We start from the raw sequence: 19278 nt of genomic DNA, 5'->3' as shown, positions 1-19278 counted from the left end.
CATGCTAAGGACCCGGCACCTTGTCAGCGCCCACTTAGTCCCGGGAGAGAGACAGGACAGACCCCCTCGAGGGAGGCCCCGGGCAGGGCCTGCTCTCTGTGAGCCACTGCCCCCTTTGTGGAGTCCAGGGAGGGCTCCCAGGAAGGAACGTTTGTCCGCTTGCTTCAGAGCCTCAGCTTTCCCGTGCGGGACCGAGGCCCCAGGGAGCCCGTCCGCAGCCCTGTTTTCTCAAAACCCGACCAGCTGCTCTGCCCAGGCCTGGCCGGGCATCAGCTGTGCAGGGAAGCTGGAATCCGACCCCTGGCGCTGGGCCTGGTCTCCATGGCAGCTGCGGGTTTATTACAGGGGCCTCCGCCCAGCTTGGCGGACTTTCGACTTGAAGCAGAGAGGAAGGAAACCAAGAAGGCAGTCCTGGGAGCAGGGAGCCAGGGGTGCAGCCCGAGGCCCCGAGATGGTAAGAGAGGGCCTGTGTCGCCTGCCGGCTGACCGGGCTGGGCGGCGGGGGTGGGGCGCGGGGGCCACACATCCGTGGTGTCCCTCCCTGACTGTTTTCCTCTGTCTGCTGCAGGCCAAGTTTCTTTCCCAGGACCAAATTAATGGTAGGTTGGGTTTGCTCTTTAATTAGCAACTCACAGCAAAATATGGGTCTCATTAAGCAATTTGCTCTGCTGTTTTTGTTGGTGGGAAAAAGGCGGCTGAGGGGGGAGCTGGGCCCACCCACAGGCAAGAGGCCGCTGCTGCAGGGAGGCGGCTGCTCTGCTCGGTGGAGGGTATGGCTCACAGGTAGAAATGTTGGTGTTACATCTGCCAAGGTGATCTACAAATGGGGGGAATAGCAGAGAGAGCTCATTTGATTTTCCTCCAGAAGCTGGATATGGGGGTGGGAGGGGTGAATAGGGGATGGAGAGAGCAACCACAGTTAACTGGCTAGGGCTGAGGGCCCGCCTAAGAAGGGGGCTTTGTCCTGGGCTGAGCCACAGCAAAGAGCCCGAGTCTCCACTCTCAGACAGCACCCTTCTACTCTCCGGGGGCCTCAGTCTCCCTGCCTGTAAGGTGGGGGGTCCCCTCTCCCCCGACATCAAGGCTGCCTGCTGTTTGAGCACATTATTCCCTGAGCCCCATGGCCTCCTGGGCCCCAGGAGGGTTTCAGTTTCAAGCCTGCATAGTTCTGTTTCCCCAAGGCCACGGGCCAGCTGGGTTATGCAGAACTAAGGGCCCAGACCTGCACTGGAGGAGGCCCCGCATAGCCTGCAAGGGGCCGAGTCCCTGCAGGCGGGCTGAGGGTTACCTGGGCAGGGGTTCCGGAGCTCTGGGTGCCCAGAGCTTGGTCTAGAAGGAAGAGTGGGTGGGTTGTAGGCACCAGATGGACATCTCCCTGGGGACCCCTTAATATTCTCACCCCCAGAGCAGGGCCAGAACAAGGAGTTTTAAAACACAAGACCCAGGCAGGGGCCCCTCACACCCAGTCTGAAGGAGAGACCCAGTGGAGTGTGGCTGTCAGCCTCAGTGTCCCACACCCACACCTGGTTCCGAGGCTCATCAACCCTTTCTCTGAAGCTCCCAGAAGGAAAGTCAGCAAACTTCCCTTTGGACCCCGTGTCTGACACCAAGAAAGCAGCCACTGATGTTTAATGAATGAATGACAGACTGGACAGGGTGGCCTGTTGGCGTGGGAAGAACAGGAGCCTTGGGGGTAGCGGGCCTGGGGTCCTAGCACGTCTGAGCCTCAGTTCTCTCATCTCTGAGGTGGGAGTAATGACACCACCTCCCGAGGCTGCTGTGAGCGACGGACAGAGGGGATGTCAGTCGTGCGCCTGCCACTGGGCCTGGTGCAGCGGGGTGTCACCCAGGCATGAGCCAGCTGGTGCAGTTTTAGACATTTTGGGAGCTGGTTGTTAAAACCAGTCATTATTAAATAATGCAAGATTAAACAATGTACCACCCCCTGCATTTGTACAGAAAAGTTAAAAAAGATGGCCCTATTGCAATCAGCAGTGCTAAAGGTTTGAAAGAGGTTTTAGTTTAATGAATATAATTTGTACAAGGGTAAGAAATAGTTTAATAGTCGATCACGTGCCAGATTGAATAATAGCGAGTTCATGGGAAGAGGGCTGCATCCTTGGCACGAGACCCCACTTGTCCAGTCATAGTCCCCACCCTCACCCCTCCCCAAGCAGGGGCCCCACCTGGGGTGATCTGAACAATTCTGATGGCACATGGCGGCCCACCCTGAGTTCTGAATCTGAGCCTCTGCGGGAGGGTCCGGGGACCTTCCCAAGCTGCTGCTGGCCTCGCTGCTCCTCCAGAGCTGGGAGCGGGCACCGAGAGGTGGGTGGGCGCCCTGCTCTGCTGGGCTGTGAGAATGTGGCTCTAGAGGGCTCCGCTCCTGTGGGCCTTTCATGTCCATCAAGGGAGAGAGGGTTGGAAGACAGCCGAAAGCCATGTCTGGTCAGAGGCTGGGAAACACCCTGAGGAACCCCTCGGAGTCTTGAAGAGCAGGACCAGGACCTGTGTCAGAGGGCAGCTCGGGCGTCTGCAGCCTGGAGGCTGGGGCTGGAGCGGGGGATTCGGAAATGCCCATAACTGTAATAATAACTGTCACCACATAGAAGAGCCACTGTCTGCCAGGCCTTCCCCAAGGCGGGGGTTTCTGGTCTTGCCAGTAACCCAGAGGCATGACTATCTCCTTCCCCACGTCAGTTGTCTTTGCAAAGCTCCCCTGGGTGTCTGGATACCCTGCTGCAGGCTCCCGGGCTCCCTGGACTGGACCTAGTGGGGAGGGTGGTGTGGAGAGCTTCCCCGTGGTTTGTGGGAGGAGAAGAGGGGGAGCAGAGGAAGGGGAGTCAGGCGAGGGAAGAAATAGGGTTGCCAGATAAAACACAGGACACTCAGCCCTGGCCAGTGTGGCTCAGTGGGTTGGAGCATCATCCTGCAAAGCAAAAGGTTTCGGGTCGATTCCCAGTCAAGGCACATGCCTGGGTTGCAGGTCTAGTCCCAGTTGGGACACGTGTGAGAGGCAACAACTGATGTTTCCCTCTCACATCGATGTTTCTCTCCCTCTTGTTCTCCCTCCCTTTTCATCTCTCTAAAAAATAAATAAATAAAATATTTAAAAAATATTCAGGACACTCAGTTAAATTTGAATGTCAGATAAACAACAATGCAAAAATTTGGGACATACTTATCCTAAACATATGTCCATTGTTTATTGGAAGTTTAATTGAACTTGGCAGTCCTGTATTTTTATTTGTGATGGGAAGGGGGACAGCAGGAGTGGGCACGAGGGCGGGGGGAGGAAAGGGAGGAGAGGGAGAGGGGTGGGGGTAGTGGGTGGAGGAGCGCTCCTGAGTCTCCCTTCCGGGCTGTGTGCAGAGTACAAAGAATGCTTCTCCCTGTACGACAAGCAGCAGCGGGGGAAGATAAAAGCCACCGACCTCATGGTAGTGATGAGGTGCCTAGGGGCCAGCCCGACCCCGGGGGAGGCGCAGCGGCACCTGCAGACTCACGGGATAGGTGAGTGGGCCAGGCCGGGCTGGAGAAGAAGTGGGCTGGGCTGGTGGGTGGGCCATGAGCCCTGCAGCTGGGATCCTGGGGAGGAGCCCAGACAGGTGGGTGCAGATGGTAGAGGTGCAAACAGGTCAGAGGTCACCAGCTGGGAGCTGTGGAGGCATTTGGCCAGGTGTGCTGGGCATCGCTCAGGCTTCCTTGAATCCTCACAGCAGCTAGTGACACCCTCACTCAGCAGAACAGGGGTTCTGAGCCCTCCACCAAGGCAGTCACAACTCTGCAGCCGAGGCAGGGCCAACAGAGATCCCAAAATTGCTTTGACAGAACAATTTCCTTTTACCGAGTGTTTGTCACATGCTTAGCTCAAGCAGCCCCATGAGGAAGGCACCACTTTGCAGGTAAAGATCAAGGTTCAGAGCCATTGGGTCACTTGCCCAAGTGCTTGAGCCAATGGAGGAATCAGAGTTGGGACCCAATTCTTCTGATTTCAAAGACTGACCTTCTAAAAACTATGCAGTTCTCCACTTCTGGGAGAAACAGAATGGTGGGGGAAACCCAGCCAAAACGTTGCCAGGTGGTTCTCTCTGGTGGCAATTTTCATTCCTTATGGATGGTTTTCATCCCCTTTATCATTGTTTCCTGTATTTTTGACAGTGGGGACATACAAGATTTTATAACCAGAAACAAGTTGTTGTTGTTGTTTTAAAGAAACAAGAGAGGTGTGCAAGGCTGGGGTGGCTGTTCCCGCTGGCAGCTGGACACTCGGGAGGAAAGACCGGCCCAGAGAAAGGGGGTGGCCTGGAAGGATCACTCGATCGGGAGGCCATCTGGAACTCAGTTGCCTCCTCTCTCAGACGGGTTCCCACCATATGCTGGGGCCACCCCGCAGCCCCACCGGTGCGCCTGCAGCAGCGCTGGCGGCCCGTCCAGGGCAGGCCTCTGGAGCCTGGAGCCCAGTGATGGGGTGCTCAGGGACAAGGATTCCCTGTTTCCAGCTCCAAGGGGTGGTGGTTTCCTCTGGTTTCTGTCTCCTCCAAACAGGAAGTTGCGGTCAGGGGAAGTTCCAATTTCCTGTAGTTGTACCCCAAGCAGGCAGGGCCGAGCCCCTCAGGCATCCTCAGAGGAGGCACATGGGCCCAGGAGCCTAGGGTGGTTGCAGTGCGGGGAAAGGCAAGCAACCAGCCCGGCCAGGACTGGGGCTGGGGGGCCCAGGTGGGGTCACCTATCCATCTTTGTGGAGGTACAGTGGTGGTGCTAGAGGGGGCGCACACATCGAGGTACTCCCCTGCAGTTCAGGGCATGAGAGAAGCACCCAGAAGGGAGCAGAGGAGGTGGGGCTCCATCCTGGACCTGCCACAGCTCTGTGAGGTGACTCCGCACTCAGAGCTTCCGCTCCTTAGTGGGCAAAATGGGATGGTGATAACCACAGTCCCTGAGGAATGCGGCAGGGGACCGGGGAGGGGGGGATGAAACGAGGCATGTCCGTGGCGGGAACTCAGCAGAAGGGCCGCACCTCTTCACCATGACCACTGCCACCATCATGTCCCCCTACCCCCGAATCAGGTGGCCCCTGAGCTGGCCAGGGAGGCTTGGGGAGGCGGCAAGCTGGCTTCCCCAATGCAAGCCTTTCTCCCCTGCTCACTCCGCTGTTTGGGGATTTCCTAGGCAAAAATGGAGAGCTGGATTTCTCCACTTTCCTGACCATTATGCACACACAAATAAAACAAGAGGACCCAAAGAAAGAAATTCTTTTGGCCATGTTGATGGCGGACAAGGAGAAGAAAGGCTACATCATGGCGTCTGAGCTGCGGTCAAAACTCACGAAACTTGGGGAGAAGCTCACCCACAAGGAAGGTAATGGCCTGGTTCCCTCTTCCCCCACAGCGGGAGAGGACTGTGTGTGTGGGGGGGGGGGGGGGGACGGTGACATCACCAGGACTGCGCACACACTGCGTTTCATGCATGCCCCAGAAGGCTGCGACGAGACGGCGAGGTGGGTGAGCTGTGGCCTGGAGCCCAGGGGAGAGCTGGGGGAGCTGGGGTGACAGGGGAGAAGTCCAGCCAGTTGAAGGGAGGGCCTGGGGAGTCCTAGCTGGGACCTACTTGGGCCTCGCCTTGAGTTTAAGCTTTCACTGTGGGCCTTTGTTCAGAGCTCTGCCACCTCCGGGAGCACTAGAGCCCTCTTATGTATACTGGCGCGATGCAGGGAGCCGAGCGGCCTGCGGCAGCAGAGCCGGAGGTGCATGGAGGTCTGTTAGACGTGTGTCAGCCCCCGCGCCTCCACCCCGCCCTCCCCCGGGCCAGCTCAGGCGCGTTTCCTTCGCCACAGCTGTCTTCTGAAGTCGCTGCTGATGCAGGGTGTCCAAACTGAGCTGCTACTTTGTTCCCTCCCCTCGTGCCTCAGCCAGCTCCAGCCGCTCTTCCAGAGGGCTGTCCGTGGTGGCCTTTACTGGGACTTCTGGTCCCAGAACCCTGTGAGAGGCCTTTGACGCACACCTTCCAGCAGCGCGGTGTGTGCCTTCCTCCGTCGGAGCAGGACAAGGGCCCTGGGTCTTCCGGGAAAGCCCTCTGCACGTGGCAGAGGGCCACCCCAATGCTGGCATTTGCCGGCCCCCCAGTCCTGTCACCGCAGCCATTTCGAGTCACCAGCAGAGTCTATACCCACTGACCCAGGAGGCTGGACTCCCACTCAGGCTGCTGGGCCTGCTGTGGTTGTAACGGGTGGTGGGGGGTGGAGGGGTGGATCGGGATGGGGGTCCCTGGGCTAGGACACAGCGGGTGGTGGGAAAAGGCTTCAACAATGTCGGCCCTTTAGCCACTGGCTAGATCACAACAAGCCAGTGGAGGGGTTGCCAGATTGTGGTGGGATTCGATTTGAATCCTGGCTCGCCTTCATTCTGGAGGACCTCAGATGGGTTTCTTCACCTCTCCCACCCTCCTCAGTTTCCTGGTTGGGAAAAAACGAGGTTACAATAGACAATCCCGCAGGTCCTTCCAAGAGCTAACATTCTATAAAGCCGACTGCTTAGATTGTATCTGCAGCCACAAAGGCACAGCGCAAAGCACTTAAAAATAGTGCCGCAGAAGGCAGATCAGCCCCCCACCCCCCGCCGCCCCCGCCCCCTGCTTTTTCAGGCTGGCGGCTATCGCTCGCTCTCACTGCGGCTGTTTTCACGGGGACAGGGGAGCGTGGGCTCTGCCTCCCTCTCGGGCTCTCGGAGGACACTGCCCGGGGTGCCTTTCATGTACCAGGGGGAGGGTTAGCAGGGAGGGCCACCTGTCTGAAGTTAACACCACGGGCCCCAAACTCGTACACATTTCTTATTTGTTTAACCAGTCAAGAAACATTACCCCCCCCCCCCCCCCCCGCCCCAAATGGCAGCGTGTTCCCAGCAAGCTGGGAAACCAATTTCCCTTGCTTTGGCTGTGGGAGACAGGAAAGGTGATGCTAGGAGTCCTGTACCCTGAGTGACAAAGAAAACCTTCACTTTTATTGAGAAGTGCCCTTGGAGTGGCTGGAGAAAGCTGTCAGGGAGGCCTCCCTTCTAAGGCCTGGGACAGGCTGACTCCAGCACCCTGGTTCCTTCTGGGTTCGGAGTGGTCCACCATACTACCCAGCAGGCAGACCCTGCCACCTGGCTACCCAGTGTGGTCCCTCTTCCAGGCAGGAGGCTCAGGGGTTGGCAGGGCAGCTGGTGTTGGACCAGTCCACTGGGGTGGTTTGAACCAAGTGGCTGGTGGGCAGAAGTTTCTCTATGAAGATAACTCGCATTCTTCTTAACATTCTAAAAATATTCAGCACTCCCATCAGCCTGGGCACAGAGCACAGTAATTAGAGTCTAGAGCAGGCTGGTTAGGCAGAGAATCACAGGGTCTTTTCTAAGTCCAAACTTATGCACTGGGGATGTCTAGGGCTGAGGAAGTCGACAGAGGGCAGTGAGACAGTTTTTGCAGAAGGGTCAGGATCGTTCAAAGAGCCGAAGGTATGTTGGCCCCGAGAGGCCACTGTGGAGAAGTTTACGCTGAAATATCCCTTTTTGCCAAGATCTGGGACAAGCTAGTATTTTGTTCAAGGAATCCAGAAACAGAAGAAACAAGTAACTGAAGTGATTTTTTTGGAGCAACGTCAGAAAACAATGGTGGTTTTGTACCCTTTCAGCTTTAGACACATTGAATTTATTTTCTCTCATACTCTCTCCACCCCCAAAACACAAACTTTTTTTAAAAAGGTGACAGTGGCAGACACCCCTTGTCACCGAGCCCTCTCCCAGGGTGGGGCATGCCCATTTGGGAGGGGAGGCCAGGGTGGCCCAGGGCGGAGCCACTGAGGGTGCCATTCAGCTGGGAGGGTGGGCTCTGGGGGGGCAAAACCCACGCTGAAGGTTTCCGGAACCATAAGGGACAGGAGACAGAGGCCATTAAAAGAACAAACGAAACAAGGAGGCTTCAGTGGCTGAATCCTCACCAGCCCTGCAGAAAATCCAATGAACTCCAAATTCTATCAGTGGCTCCCGGGAGTGGGGGGTGGGCTGTCCTGTTCTGTCCGCTGGCTTAGTTCCTGGTCTCTGTGAACAGACAGCTGGACACTCAGGGAAGCCCTCTGGGGAGCCCAACCCCAGGAACTTGTCCTATAACGTAGCAGTAAAGCTGAACTGAAACATTAATGTGATTTATTGCAGTGGATGATCTTTTCAGGGAAGCAAATATCGAACCAAACGGCAAAGTGAAGTATGACGAATTTATCCACAAGATCGTCACCCCGGTGCGAGACTACTGAGTAGCGAAGAGATTGTAAGAAAGCCTCCCTGAGCCTGAAAAGTCAGATGGATGAATTTTCAAGGAAAGTGTTCCTCTCACTCCAGGGAGGCAGCACGGCAGCAAGATGACATTACCTAACTGTAGCAGAGGCTCACTGAGCAAATGAAATGATTTTGGCCATGGAATTAGCATGTCCTTAATAAAAGGTTTTTATTAATTTTAGTCACTGCTGTTAGTCCAGCCCTTTACAGCGAGGAAAGGGCCTCTCCTATGGTTGGGAGTTGGGCCTGGCTTCCTCCCCTGACTGCTGTTTCCCAGCTGTCTGACTCTGGGCAAATCATCTCACCCCTCAACACCTCGGGGTCTTCACTAAAGCTGGATTTCTATGTCTTACCTCAGGGAGCCTGGTGAGGAGGGTCTGAGTTAATAATGACTTGAAAAGCGTCTTTGCAAACTGTAGCGCACTGTGCAATCCTGAGTTACCATGGTAGTGCTTCTCCCAAGAAGGGCAATCACCCAAAAGGCCACATTCTCTATCTGGTGCTGGAATCAGCTTCCACATTTCCAAGACAAAGCCAGTGCTGGCTGAGAAACAGCACCAAGCAGAACACAACAAGTAACTGAGGCAACATTTTTTGCAGTACCACAGGGCCACTTACAAATCCTTATTCCCATCTCAACCCACCGCAACACATTTGAGATTCATTCATAAACATCAAGTATACTGTCCTGATTGGTGTCATTCAGTTGGTTGGGCATCATCCCAAAAAACGAAAGGTCACCAGTTTGATTCCTAGTCAGGCACATGCCTGGGTTGCAGGTTCAGTCCCTGGTCAGGGGACACAGGAGAGGCAATTGATCGATGCTTCTCACATTGATGTTCCTTTCCCTCTTTCTCCCTTTTCCTCTCTTACACATACATTTTTTAATTAAAAAAAAAAAAAAAAAACAAAACAGTGAGTGTAGGGTGGAAACATTCACGGTAAAACAAGGCAGCCTCAGCTGCACACTGGGAAGAACGATCTGCCTGTATAGCCTACACTGAAGGACGCCGAAGCAAACCAGATGTGACAAGGTCCCCCAGAACTTCCAAGTCCCTTTCTGGTGCTTCTGTTGGAAGTTCCAGCTTTCCCCGGCCTCTTACCAGAGAGGTTCACAAACCTAGGATGGGTCAGCTCAAGTGGGTCAAATTGATCACAGCTTCAAGCCATTTCCCCATGGCTGATGGAAAGTAGTAAGGGGATGTAACAGGACATGACTATGATACAGCAGGGGCCCTGGGAGACAGCAGCAGGGGTACCAGCCCTGCTGGGAGCAATTCCAAGTGAAATGGCTGAGTTACGTGGCCAAGAGGTGCCAGGCTGGTGCTGCCTGTGTGACCCAATTTGTGGGTCTACTGGCAGAGTCAGCACTGCCCTAAAAAAGGGTTGGAGCCACACTGGCATGTTGGGGGGTGGGAGAAAGGACAGAGCTCTAAATAGAGATTTCTGTCCTTATAGGTGTCAAAACTGGGCTCTCTGGGCCATGGCTTTGTCTAATGGCGCTTAGTGGCTGAAGCAAAAGAAAATCGAACTGAGGAAAGTATGTTTTGGGGGAGGTCATACAAGACACACAGCGAAGGCCCAGGCACAAGGGGAACTGCAGGGGACAACAGTCAGTCTTCGTGCGACCGTCTCACAATGCTGCGGGCTTCAGGCCGCACCGAGGCCCCTCGAAAGAAGGGTCTTCATTTCTCCAACAGTGGAATTACCAACGAGAGAAATTCCTAGGAGCTGCAGAGAAGGGCTTCACGGAGGGCAGGCAACAAATGGCACAACCAACCCAGTGGGTGAAGCTGTGATCACCCAGCTGGGAATGTAGGTTCACTGTGCAGGGACAGAACCAGGTTTTGTGTGGTCTGAGCTTGTATGCGTTGGCAGCTTTAAGAGTTATAAAAATAGAAATACAGATCTGGTAGGACTGCTCTGAGGCCCCTACGAGAGGCCACAGCAAATAAGGGGCCCAGGTGCTTACACTTCATTACCATTGTGGTCAATCCCCTCGAGGTCTGGTTAGACGTTGATGACCCACAGAGAACTGCTTTATTTCACTTTCAGGCAGGGCTCAAGGGTCCTAGCCCACACCTCTGAATTCATCATGGATCTTAGGAAGCAAACCCTACATAGCCAATACGGAACACCAAGGATTAGACAGTAGATACCTTTGATTTATTAGATGGAACGGGGCAAGGAAGCCCTGGGATCTGATGATGAGGGTCCTTTCCCTTAAAGCCTTTTTGTCTTGATCACTGAATGGCCCCAGTATGGTTTTAAAGCAACTTTTATTAATCTCATTTGCCTCAAGTATAGCTTGCCAGAAACTTATTAGTGGTGTGGAATGGTCAAGAGAACCTGGGGCTCATCTCCACTGACTCAGTGTCCCTAATTAAGGGTGCTCAGGGGCTGGGACTCTAGAATTCTATGACGTGTCTAACTTACACCTCTATCCCGGGAAAGGCTTTTTATACCACCCCGTGTCCAGGTTTTATGCTCATCCCTAAAATTCCAGCTGGTTCACCCAGCACCACTCTTATTTACAAAAGAGGTGACATTGCCCTTAGCTCTCAAACTGCACATTACTAAACGGATTTAATACTAAGCAGATGCTGTGGCTCATTACAAAGCTAGCCATATTTCGGTAAGAAAAGGGAATGATGGCTGTGCATTCATTACTTACCTCAAAGCATGCTGCAAAAGAATTACTTGTCATGCTTTGAAAGCTCGGGATGAAAGTGCTTTGGAAGCACAGAGCCTACCACCTTCCTCAGAGCCTGCCCCCTAGTACCCCAGCAGTGCATTTTAGAGAAGACAAATTAACTGAAGGCTTTTCTTTTATTACATCTAAAGAGCTCTACATAAACAGGTAACATTCAATAGGTAAACAATTTTTTTCCAATGCATGTAATAAATATCTTCACTTGGTACTTTTATACAAACTGACATTGGTCTACTATACATTTTTAAAAGCCATTTTACTGGTTTGGCATGCGGTATGGAAATTCTAAGAGAGAAAGTCTTAAGGCAATGAATCACAGATTTAAGTTTATGGAGTTTATGGTAACTTTTTTATCTGTTTATATACATTTTCCCCTTTGTCAACTGAATAATGAACAGCAGCATACTCTGGAACCACCAGCTATTCTCCCTCCTTCTTTCTGAAATCTAAGCTTTGTTTTTTTTTTTTAATTAAAAAAACAGAACTCAACGTTTACAGATAAAACAAAATTCTTACTAAAATAATTTCAAATGTGTTCTAAAGTTCTGAAGATCTTGAAGTGTTTTATGTATTTCAAACTGGAACTGTTTAAAAACAGCATTCCTTTAACAATTAGAAATTAAAATTGGGACATATTTTCATTCAGTTTCAGACATTTGACTCAAAGGAAAATCTGCCAAGATATCACAATTTTGAGAAGTTTAAAAGTGAATCTTTCCTAAGTTGGTAGTGATACAGATTTGTGAAAATGTCTAAATTAATATAGTACAAAAATTTTAATGTTCCAAGTAAATTAGTCAACCAAGCGTGGTGTGGTTAAAGTTCAGACTGTTTAAAACAATGTGCCCAATAATGCCCACAAAATAACTAAAAGCCCCTCCAGCCCTGCTAGCCAAACAGCTACTTGACCAAACGTGCGGCACAGCAGCGCCGCACGGAACACAGACACACACGCCCGCCGTGAAAGACGGCGGCGGGGGGGCTGCCAACAACCTGCCTCACGATTCTGAGAATCGCTCTCTGTCCACGAACAGCATGTCAATGGGAGGGAGGGTGGGCTATGGAATAAACAGATCAAATGACCATACACTTAAAAAAAAAAAAACAACTTAGAAGATAAAGATGCAGTGCTTGACTCTACTAAGAATTACTGCAGATCATGAAAGTCTAATAATATTGGCCATGAGACCAACAGAGTAACAGCTACTACTACTGTCAACATTTTGAAAGGTCAGTAACTGAAGGGAGCACACTCCCTGGAGTACAGAAGGAACTAAAAGAGACAAATGAACCGTTAGTTTCTCCTGTGGAGACATGACCAAAGCCACTAACTAGACAGACATTTATTTCTCCCTATTACCTCTTCTTCCCGTGGGGAGGTATAACGCAGGATACTAAGGGGAAATGAACCCTCTCCGAAACTGGGCTGAAGAAAGCAGAAGGACGGATTTTCAACTGGATTATTCAAAGAGTTTGTAATTCAGCATCATACACAAAGTTACTGAACAGAATTTTGAGACCACTTAACACCAATGAAAGAAAAAGAACAAACAGAAATAAACTATTCATTTTATCTTAGGTAGTTGAATTAATAGAAATGTTTCCTATAGTAATGTAAAATAAGAAGCAACTCCCTACAATTTAAGTAATTTCTATTCAAATCCGAATTTAGACACAAATTATGATACTATTAGATATTAGCCTAATATGGCAATGAGAGTTCTTAAAGTATTCACTTACCATAACACCCGATTCATTTGAAAACTTAACTATTTCCTGTTTTAACCAACAATAAATCTTTTTTTATTGCAAATTGTTTAGTGACTAACTCAGCCATGTATATGTGGAATACACATGCGTTGGGGAAGACTATATAACTCACTTGTCACTCACACACTTGTCTATAAATACATATATACACACACACATATACATATCAACACCAACTTGTTTTTCAAAATTCAAGTCAACAATTTAGTGACAGAGAGATGCTGTAAGAAACATATTATTTTCAGACGCCACATAGTCATGTGAACCATTAATTTTATCATACAACCAAAGATACAGCCATCTTGAAGTCTACCTGGATTACACGTCATTTTGCTACCATTGCAAGGTCTAAAATGACAATGTTATACACAAAGGTGGTCCTTCATCAACTCTGAGAACAGTAACAGTTGTGATATAAAAACCCAGTCTGGGAAACTGGTAATCATTATGCCCCTTCTTTATCTTCTCTGTTAAACCTGCTAAACCTCTCAACCAGCTAAAAAATATCTCCCACACCTTCAGTTATTACCTGGAGAACGTGATACCTTCTCTAATGAGGATTTTGGAACACAAGTAGAACCACTTTTCCTTCCCTCCAACCCTCACTCATCTCCTGAAAAACAGTTTTCAATATATTTACATGTTCCATTATTAGTAAGAATAGATCAGGCTGATCCACGAATTCTAAAAGAAAAAAACTGACTTTCCTATGTCATGCTTGTCTTTAAAAGGTGAAGAAAAAAAAATAAAACAAACAAAACAACTGAGAAAATAAGTACACTCAAAACCAAAGAGTAAAATGACTAAAAATCAAGCCCATTTTGAATTTCAGCTGTCGACCAGATAGCAGATTCCTACAGACTGACAAGTGTGGTGCATTGTATTTTCTGAAGAGAATATACTTTTAGGGTAACTGACCTTTTTTTTTTGAGGTGACATAACCTTACCTCTGTCAGCTGCACAAGACACCCAACAGGGCTCACTATGCTATTTATACTCCCCACTTTGGTATGAAGATCTTACATGAAAACTCGTTACGCTGTGGCTAAAAAAGCAGGTGTTCACAGACTTGGTTTAAGTGCATAATACTGGCAATCCAAATTTAGAATAAAGAACTAGACTAAAGTGTATTATTCGCAGGTCTGCTAAGCCTACTCCTTATCCAGACAGCTTTACTTCAATCTCTAAAAACATATTCTCAGGGGTATCTAGCAAATAAAAGAGCGTATGTGATGGAGAACATGCAATTGGGATAGTCATAAAGATGCTCCTACAAGAGTTCAAGACCTTCGAAGCACTTTAAACGAAGCAGGCTACTGATTTATCAACTGAATGCAAACTCGGGAGAAGGAACAGTAATGACAGGAAAATACAGACACACACACACTGAACACGCACACCCACGAGCTATGTCCTGGAGATACACAGGGAATGCAGTGGGACAGATGAGGTTTATAACTTAAGGCTGGATAAAGTATGCATACACACAAACAGAACCCAAGTCTGTCATTTTTAGAAAAATGGAAATTAAAACTATCCCCTCAGGCCCCTCCCCATAACAAAGAAAAGCCCACAATTTAAAACTTCATACATGCAATTCCTTTTCTGTTATTGCAAATAAAATAATGCCATTGAAGTAAAATAAAACCAAAACCATAGGACAAATAGTGAAAAAAAATCTTCAGAATCCAGAAAAATTGAACTGAAGGTGGTTTGTGGGTACTTGTTTTTTTTTCTCTTTTTTCCTTTTCTTTCCTTTTTTTGGTTTTTTTAACAAGTGTTTTTATCAGACAGGCAGTCTTAGATTTATATACAAAAGTAAAACTGAAAATATAGTTTTGTTCTCTGTACATTTCTTTTAATTTTTTTCCCTAAAAAAAGGAAAAAAAACCACACACTTGTGTACTTTTCTAAACAGAATAAGGTAAAACATAGCACAAAGTCCTCTCCTTTCTGCCAAGTTCATTTAACCTGGGGTGGGGTGAGAGCAGCACGGGCGAGGAGATCAGTCCAACGAGATAATGTCCGGTATGATGCCAAAGATGGACGCCGTGTCTGTGCTGCTCCTGTTGGCAACGGTGTGGCTGTGGCTCTCCCTCAGACTGTTGGAGGACACCAGGCTGCTGTTGCTGCCACTGCTGCTTCCATTGGTGGTTGGCAGAGAAGTGCTGCCTCCCGCATTTAACTGATCGAGAAACATCTGCGAGGAGGTGTACGGGAAAAACCGAGACGAGTGTAAGAGGTCTTGGTCATCCGAAACCGCTGCTGCCGCAGCGGCAAGGAGGGAGGTGTTGTAATGCTAGGGAGGGGAGAAAAGACAAAGCAAATGTTGTAATATACTTATAAATTTGTAATTATACTTATAAATTCATAAGCTTTCTTCTTAGCAGAACAAAATCCTAGCTTTAATATACTGAGATTCTAGTGTTTTTGAAATACTTAATAAAACATTTTGCAAAATCAAATGGCCTTATGAAATGACTGCATCATTGATCCTGAGACATTTTGTGTCTGAAACAGAAAAACATGTTTTTAAATTGTATTTTTGTTTTAATTTGTATTGCAAGCAATTTTCAAAATTCTTTTTCCAAACTGCACAGAAGTAGCAGAAAAGAGGACAGTCTACCCACTTTCTCTTATGGAGATATTTGGCCGAGAATTTATCAGTCAATATGGTTCGCTTCTCTATTTCACTGTAAAACAGTGCTGGAAACCAACAAAGAGACACTGTTCTTACTATACACTCAGGCACAGCTGACAAAGGAATTTTTGTTTAAGTTCTTAAAACATTAATAATACAGTAATGGGTAAGACTACTCTGTACTTTCTAAGGAAATTTCTTTCTCTTGGCTACATATTATACTTTTCAATATTTTAATATACAATTAAAATAACCATAGTTTTTTTCATATAACATACCTGATTGTCTCCTGATAAGAAAGGAAAGAAATCTAATCCTGTGGGAGAAAAAAAAATTATTTCAGTTTTGAAAAACAAAACCAAACAACTCTCCCAAATGCCCCAATACTTCAAAAATATATACAAAATCTTAAATGCTAATTCTAATTCATTTAGAATTTTACTTAAACATGAAGAACTGAGCTGAACGCTTTACATCCCTCCCTTCTCTAGAGTACTAAGCCTGAAGTCCAAGCGTAAGCAACGACTTGTCCTCTCTCTCCATGACTCCGCTGTGGGACCTGGGCCATAGCTGCCCTGTTAGACCTAGCACTGGCCCCTTAAACCGACATAGTCCTTTTCACCAAATGCTCTCATTGACTCCTCTTCAGTAACTTTCCAATCTACTCTAATTCACTCCTCACAAGCACCTCATGAGGTATGTTCATTGTTGTCCTCATTTTTGTAAATGAGAAGATTTGAAGGTGAAAGTTGTTAAGCAAATTGTAGCACATAAATTCTTTCTCTTTCTCAAATCTGCTCACTTGCCACTATTTGTACCATCTTCTGACTCAAGAGTCTCCAGTGGTACGAGGGGAGACGAGATCTGAGGGGGTGTCCCGCTGCTGGGCGGCGGCTACTACAGAAGGCTCAGCTCTGATTCCCGGTTGCCAGGGAGTCATGGAAGGCCCGCCCCTTCCAATTCGCATTCCTGGCCATGTTGCCCAATGAGTAATGCAATGAAGATCAAGTAAACCAACGTGAGTAAAATGCCTCGTTTATGACATCTAAACTTGGGGAAAGTGCAAGCAAAGACAGATAACAATTAGAGTGCGACGCCAACACTTTAGGGACCCACGGACTACACGAGGACAGACTGCAACAGGAAGACCTGCAGGGGGCTCCATGAAAAGCAGGGCTGCACTGACCAATACAGGAGCCACTAACCACATGATTCGGCTATTTCAATTTACTAATATTAAATAAAACAAAAAATTCAGTTTTTCAGTCATACTAGCCACATTCCAAATGTTCAATAATTGTGTGGCTAGTAGCTACTGTGTTGGGCAGTTAGATTACAAGATCTCTGTCACTGCAGAAAATTCCACTGGATAGAGGTGGAGCAGGCTTTTCGTTGTAATCACTTAAAGTCCAATCAACTATCTCAGCTCCCAAGACTCCTTACCAGTGGCCTGAGTTTTTCTATTGGGGAGGGGTGGAGGGAAGCTTCCACTTTGTAGTAAATTTTCTACAATGAGCCTATGTGGCTTTTTGTAATAAAAAAGAAAAATTTTCTTAGATTATATGCCTAATGTACACATTATTAAATTATAAATGAGAACTTGTAATTCTTTTTGATAATGTAAATGATATACTATGAACTCAAAATACACTGTACAAATGAGTATAATGCATTTTAAACTACTTTAAAAAAGAAGAATCAGTTTCACTGGGACAAAAATGACAACCTTGAAATTTTTCAGTTCTGCATTACCTCTAAGATAATACGACACAGTTACCCACAATGCATACATGTTGCATCATAACTGGATTCAGGAAACAAAAAATAGTATCATAAATATCCTAATTCAAATCAGCACATCAGAAGTCATCCAAAAACAACTTGTAGACTTCTTTGAAGTTCACAAAACCTAAAGATCACTGCATTAGTTTTGCCACTGTTGGTAAAACACTGGCTATTGACGAAAAGTACAAACAAGGAAGTGGATTTGTATTTATTTATGACCTCTTCTGTAGGTCTAGGCCCTTCCCTCCAATCTTTCAATTCTTTCTTAGACACACCCAGAAGACTATATAAATCAAAGGCATTCATAATGCTATGTGACAATACTGAAGAACTGGTGACTCACCTTGTAGGTCATAAGGCATGGGTGTCATGTGGAAAGGATGCCGATAGTCTTGGATGAGAGATGTGTTAATGTAGCTTGTGTCTACAGCAGGGAGGCTCGGGGTGCGGGACACTGGAGATGCTTGATGTGGAAGACTTAATATGCTAGAAGAAGGAAAGGTTTGCATAATTCTCATTTGAACTTTTAAGTTTAACAAAGGAGTTGCATCTCACAATGAGTCCTAACTTTTGTGCTAAAGAAAAGCAATATATAATTCCGACTATTATAATTACAGTTGTTTCCTTGGTATCCACAAGGATTGGTTCCAGGAACCCTCACGGACCCAAAATCTGCAGATACCCAAGTCCTTTTAGTAGGCCCTGTGTATCCGTGGGTTCCACATCTGTGAATTCAAACAACTGTAGACTGAAGATGGGGAACCTGCAGATACAGAGGGCTGACTGTATTAGGAAATAATCTGTATAGTTACTAGCACTTTGCAGCGGCTATTAGGAGAAAATGGGTGGATGCAATGGTATCCAATATTCAATCCTGATACCGTATTTTGCCGTGTATAATGTGCACTTATTCTGCCCAAATTTTTGAGGGAAAAACAAGAATGCACATTATACATGGGTATAATAATTATATATTATAGCTAGGGCATAATAATCCCATGTATAATGTGTATAAAAACGTGGGTGTTCATTATACACAGCAAAATACAATAACCTACACTTTCAGAAAGCAGGGAGAAGGTATGGCTGAGCTACTTCAATGGAGCATGAAAAGTATTTACAGCAGATGATATTCTGAAACCTTTTAAAAATAAGTATTGGAGTGTCAGCTAGTAAAAAGGACACATAAGTCCTTGCAAAGAAAACACACACAGGCAAGACAGGAGGATGCAGTAATCTGATCAGTGAAGAGTGAAGAGCTGACCCAAAGACCTGTAAGCTTTATGAGAACAAAAACTAGGTACGGTTTATCTTGCTATATATATCCAATGGCCCACATGGTCACCGGCACACTGTCTGCATGAACAGCCTGCTGAATGAATGAAGGCAACAAGACAAGGAGAAGAGATGTTCCAAAATGAACAGGTACGGAGACTTTTTAAAGGGAGAACACTGTAACTACAAGAAGAAGAAAGAATAAAAAGCTGGATTCTGGAACAGAGTGAAATGTTTAAGTAGCTGAGTAGTCAAATAATTTTTTTCTTTACCAAAAATAAAGCAAAAAGGAGAGAAAAATAAAATTGAAAAAGAAAAAAAATAATCAAAATGATTTTGAAAAGGAAAAAGAATAATTCTAATAGCCCTCAGTGCAAACACAACGATCATACGGTATCCCAACCGTTAGGAGGCTAACAGGTAAATTACAGAAAATAAAGAAAAGAGAAAGCATAAAGAGGCTATCTTTTGCTTTTAAAACTTTATGTAAAGTATGTGGGGTATGGAAATGAAATTTCAGTGGTACAGAATATTTCAAGAGATTCTAAGGTTGGAGTTCCAGGAACTGAGTTTCAGTTATGACCATCTACCACATTTTATGAATGGGATACAAAGCATAAAATACACTCTCATTTGCTTCATGAAAATACTTCATCTAATGGAAACAATTAAATCTCTTGCATCTATAAAAAGTACTGTTTTCCATTAGCTGTCTCCTCTGACAATGCCTAAGGGATTACAAGAGAGAAGAAGGCAGCTGAAATGCTAGTCTTTGAACATCTCGGTAT

At 47.2% G+C, this 19278-nt stretch overlaps 2 protein-coding genes across 8 annotated transcripts in view; one reads left to right on the top strand and one right to left on the bottom strand.

Annotated features, from left to right (window-relative positions):
* The first annotated feature begins 207 nt into the window (after positions 1-207).
* CALML4 (calmodulin like 4) lies at positions 208-8487 on the top strand. 5 transcript variants are annotated; one of them, XM_036009594.1, is made up of 5 exons: positions 211-454; positions 569-599; positions 3373-3513; positions 5173-5361; positions 8187-8487. In XM_036009594.1, exons 1-5 carry the CDS (start codon positions 452-454, stop codon positions 8282-8284), a joined length of 462 nt encoding a protein of 153 aa, XP_035865487.1. In that variant the 5' UTR covers positions 211-451; the 3' UTR covers positions 8285-8487. The 5 variants fall into 5 exon arrangements, with proteins under 5 accessions (XP_035865491.1, XP_035865487.1, XP_028363279.1 ...); XM_028507478.2 differs by having other exon boundaries at positions 255-468; XM_036009598.1 differs by lacking the exon at positions 3373-3513 and having other exon boundaries at positions 208-454; positions 8187-8311.
* Positions 8488-11116: 2629 nt separating this feature from the next.
* Positions 11117-19278, bottom strand: part of PIAS1 (protein inhibitor of activated STAT 1) — a 105273-nt gene continuing 97111 nt past the window's right edge. The window contains exons 12-15 of one of the 3 annotated variants that reach the window (XM_036009584.1): positions 17559-17701; positions 15709-15746; positions 15229-15300; positions 14998-15088 (exon numbers count right to left, since the gene is read on the bottom strand). In XM_036009584.1, the coding sequence (XP_035865477.1) occupies positions 15250-15300; positions 15709-15746; positions 17559-17701 (232 nt within the window). In that variant the 3' untranslated portion in view covers positions 14998-15088; positions 15229-15249. Of the gene's footprint in view, positions 15089-15228; positions 15301-15708; positions 15747-17558; positions 17702-19278 lie in introns of all 3 variants that reach the window. The other 2 variants (XM_036009575.1, XM_028507736.2) reach the window with 2 other exon arrangements.

The sequence above is a fragment of the Phyllostomus discolor genome, chromosome 1 (assembly GCF_004126475.2).
Source record: "Phyllostomus discolor isolate MPI-MPIP mPhyDis1 chromosome 1, mPhyDis1.pri.v3, whole genome shotgun sequence".
NCBI lineage: Eukaryota > Metazoa > Chordata > Mammalia > Chiroptera > Phyllostomidae > Phyllostomus > Phyllostomus discolor.
Note: the sequence above shows the minus strand (reverse complement) of the source record. Positions and strands in the feature narration are given on the sequence as shown.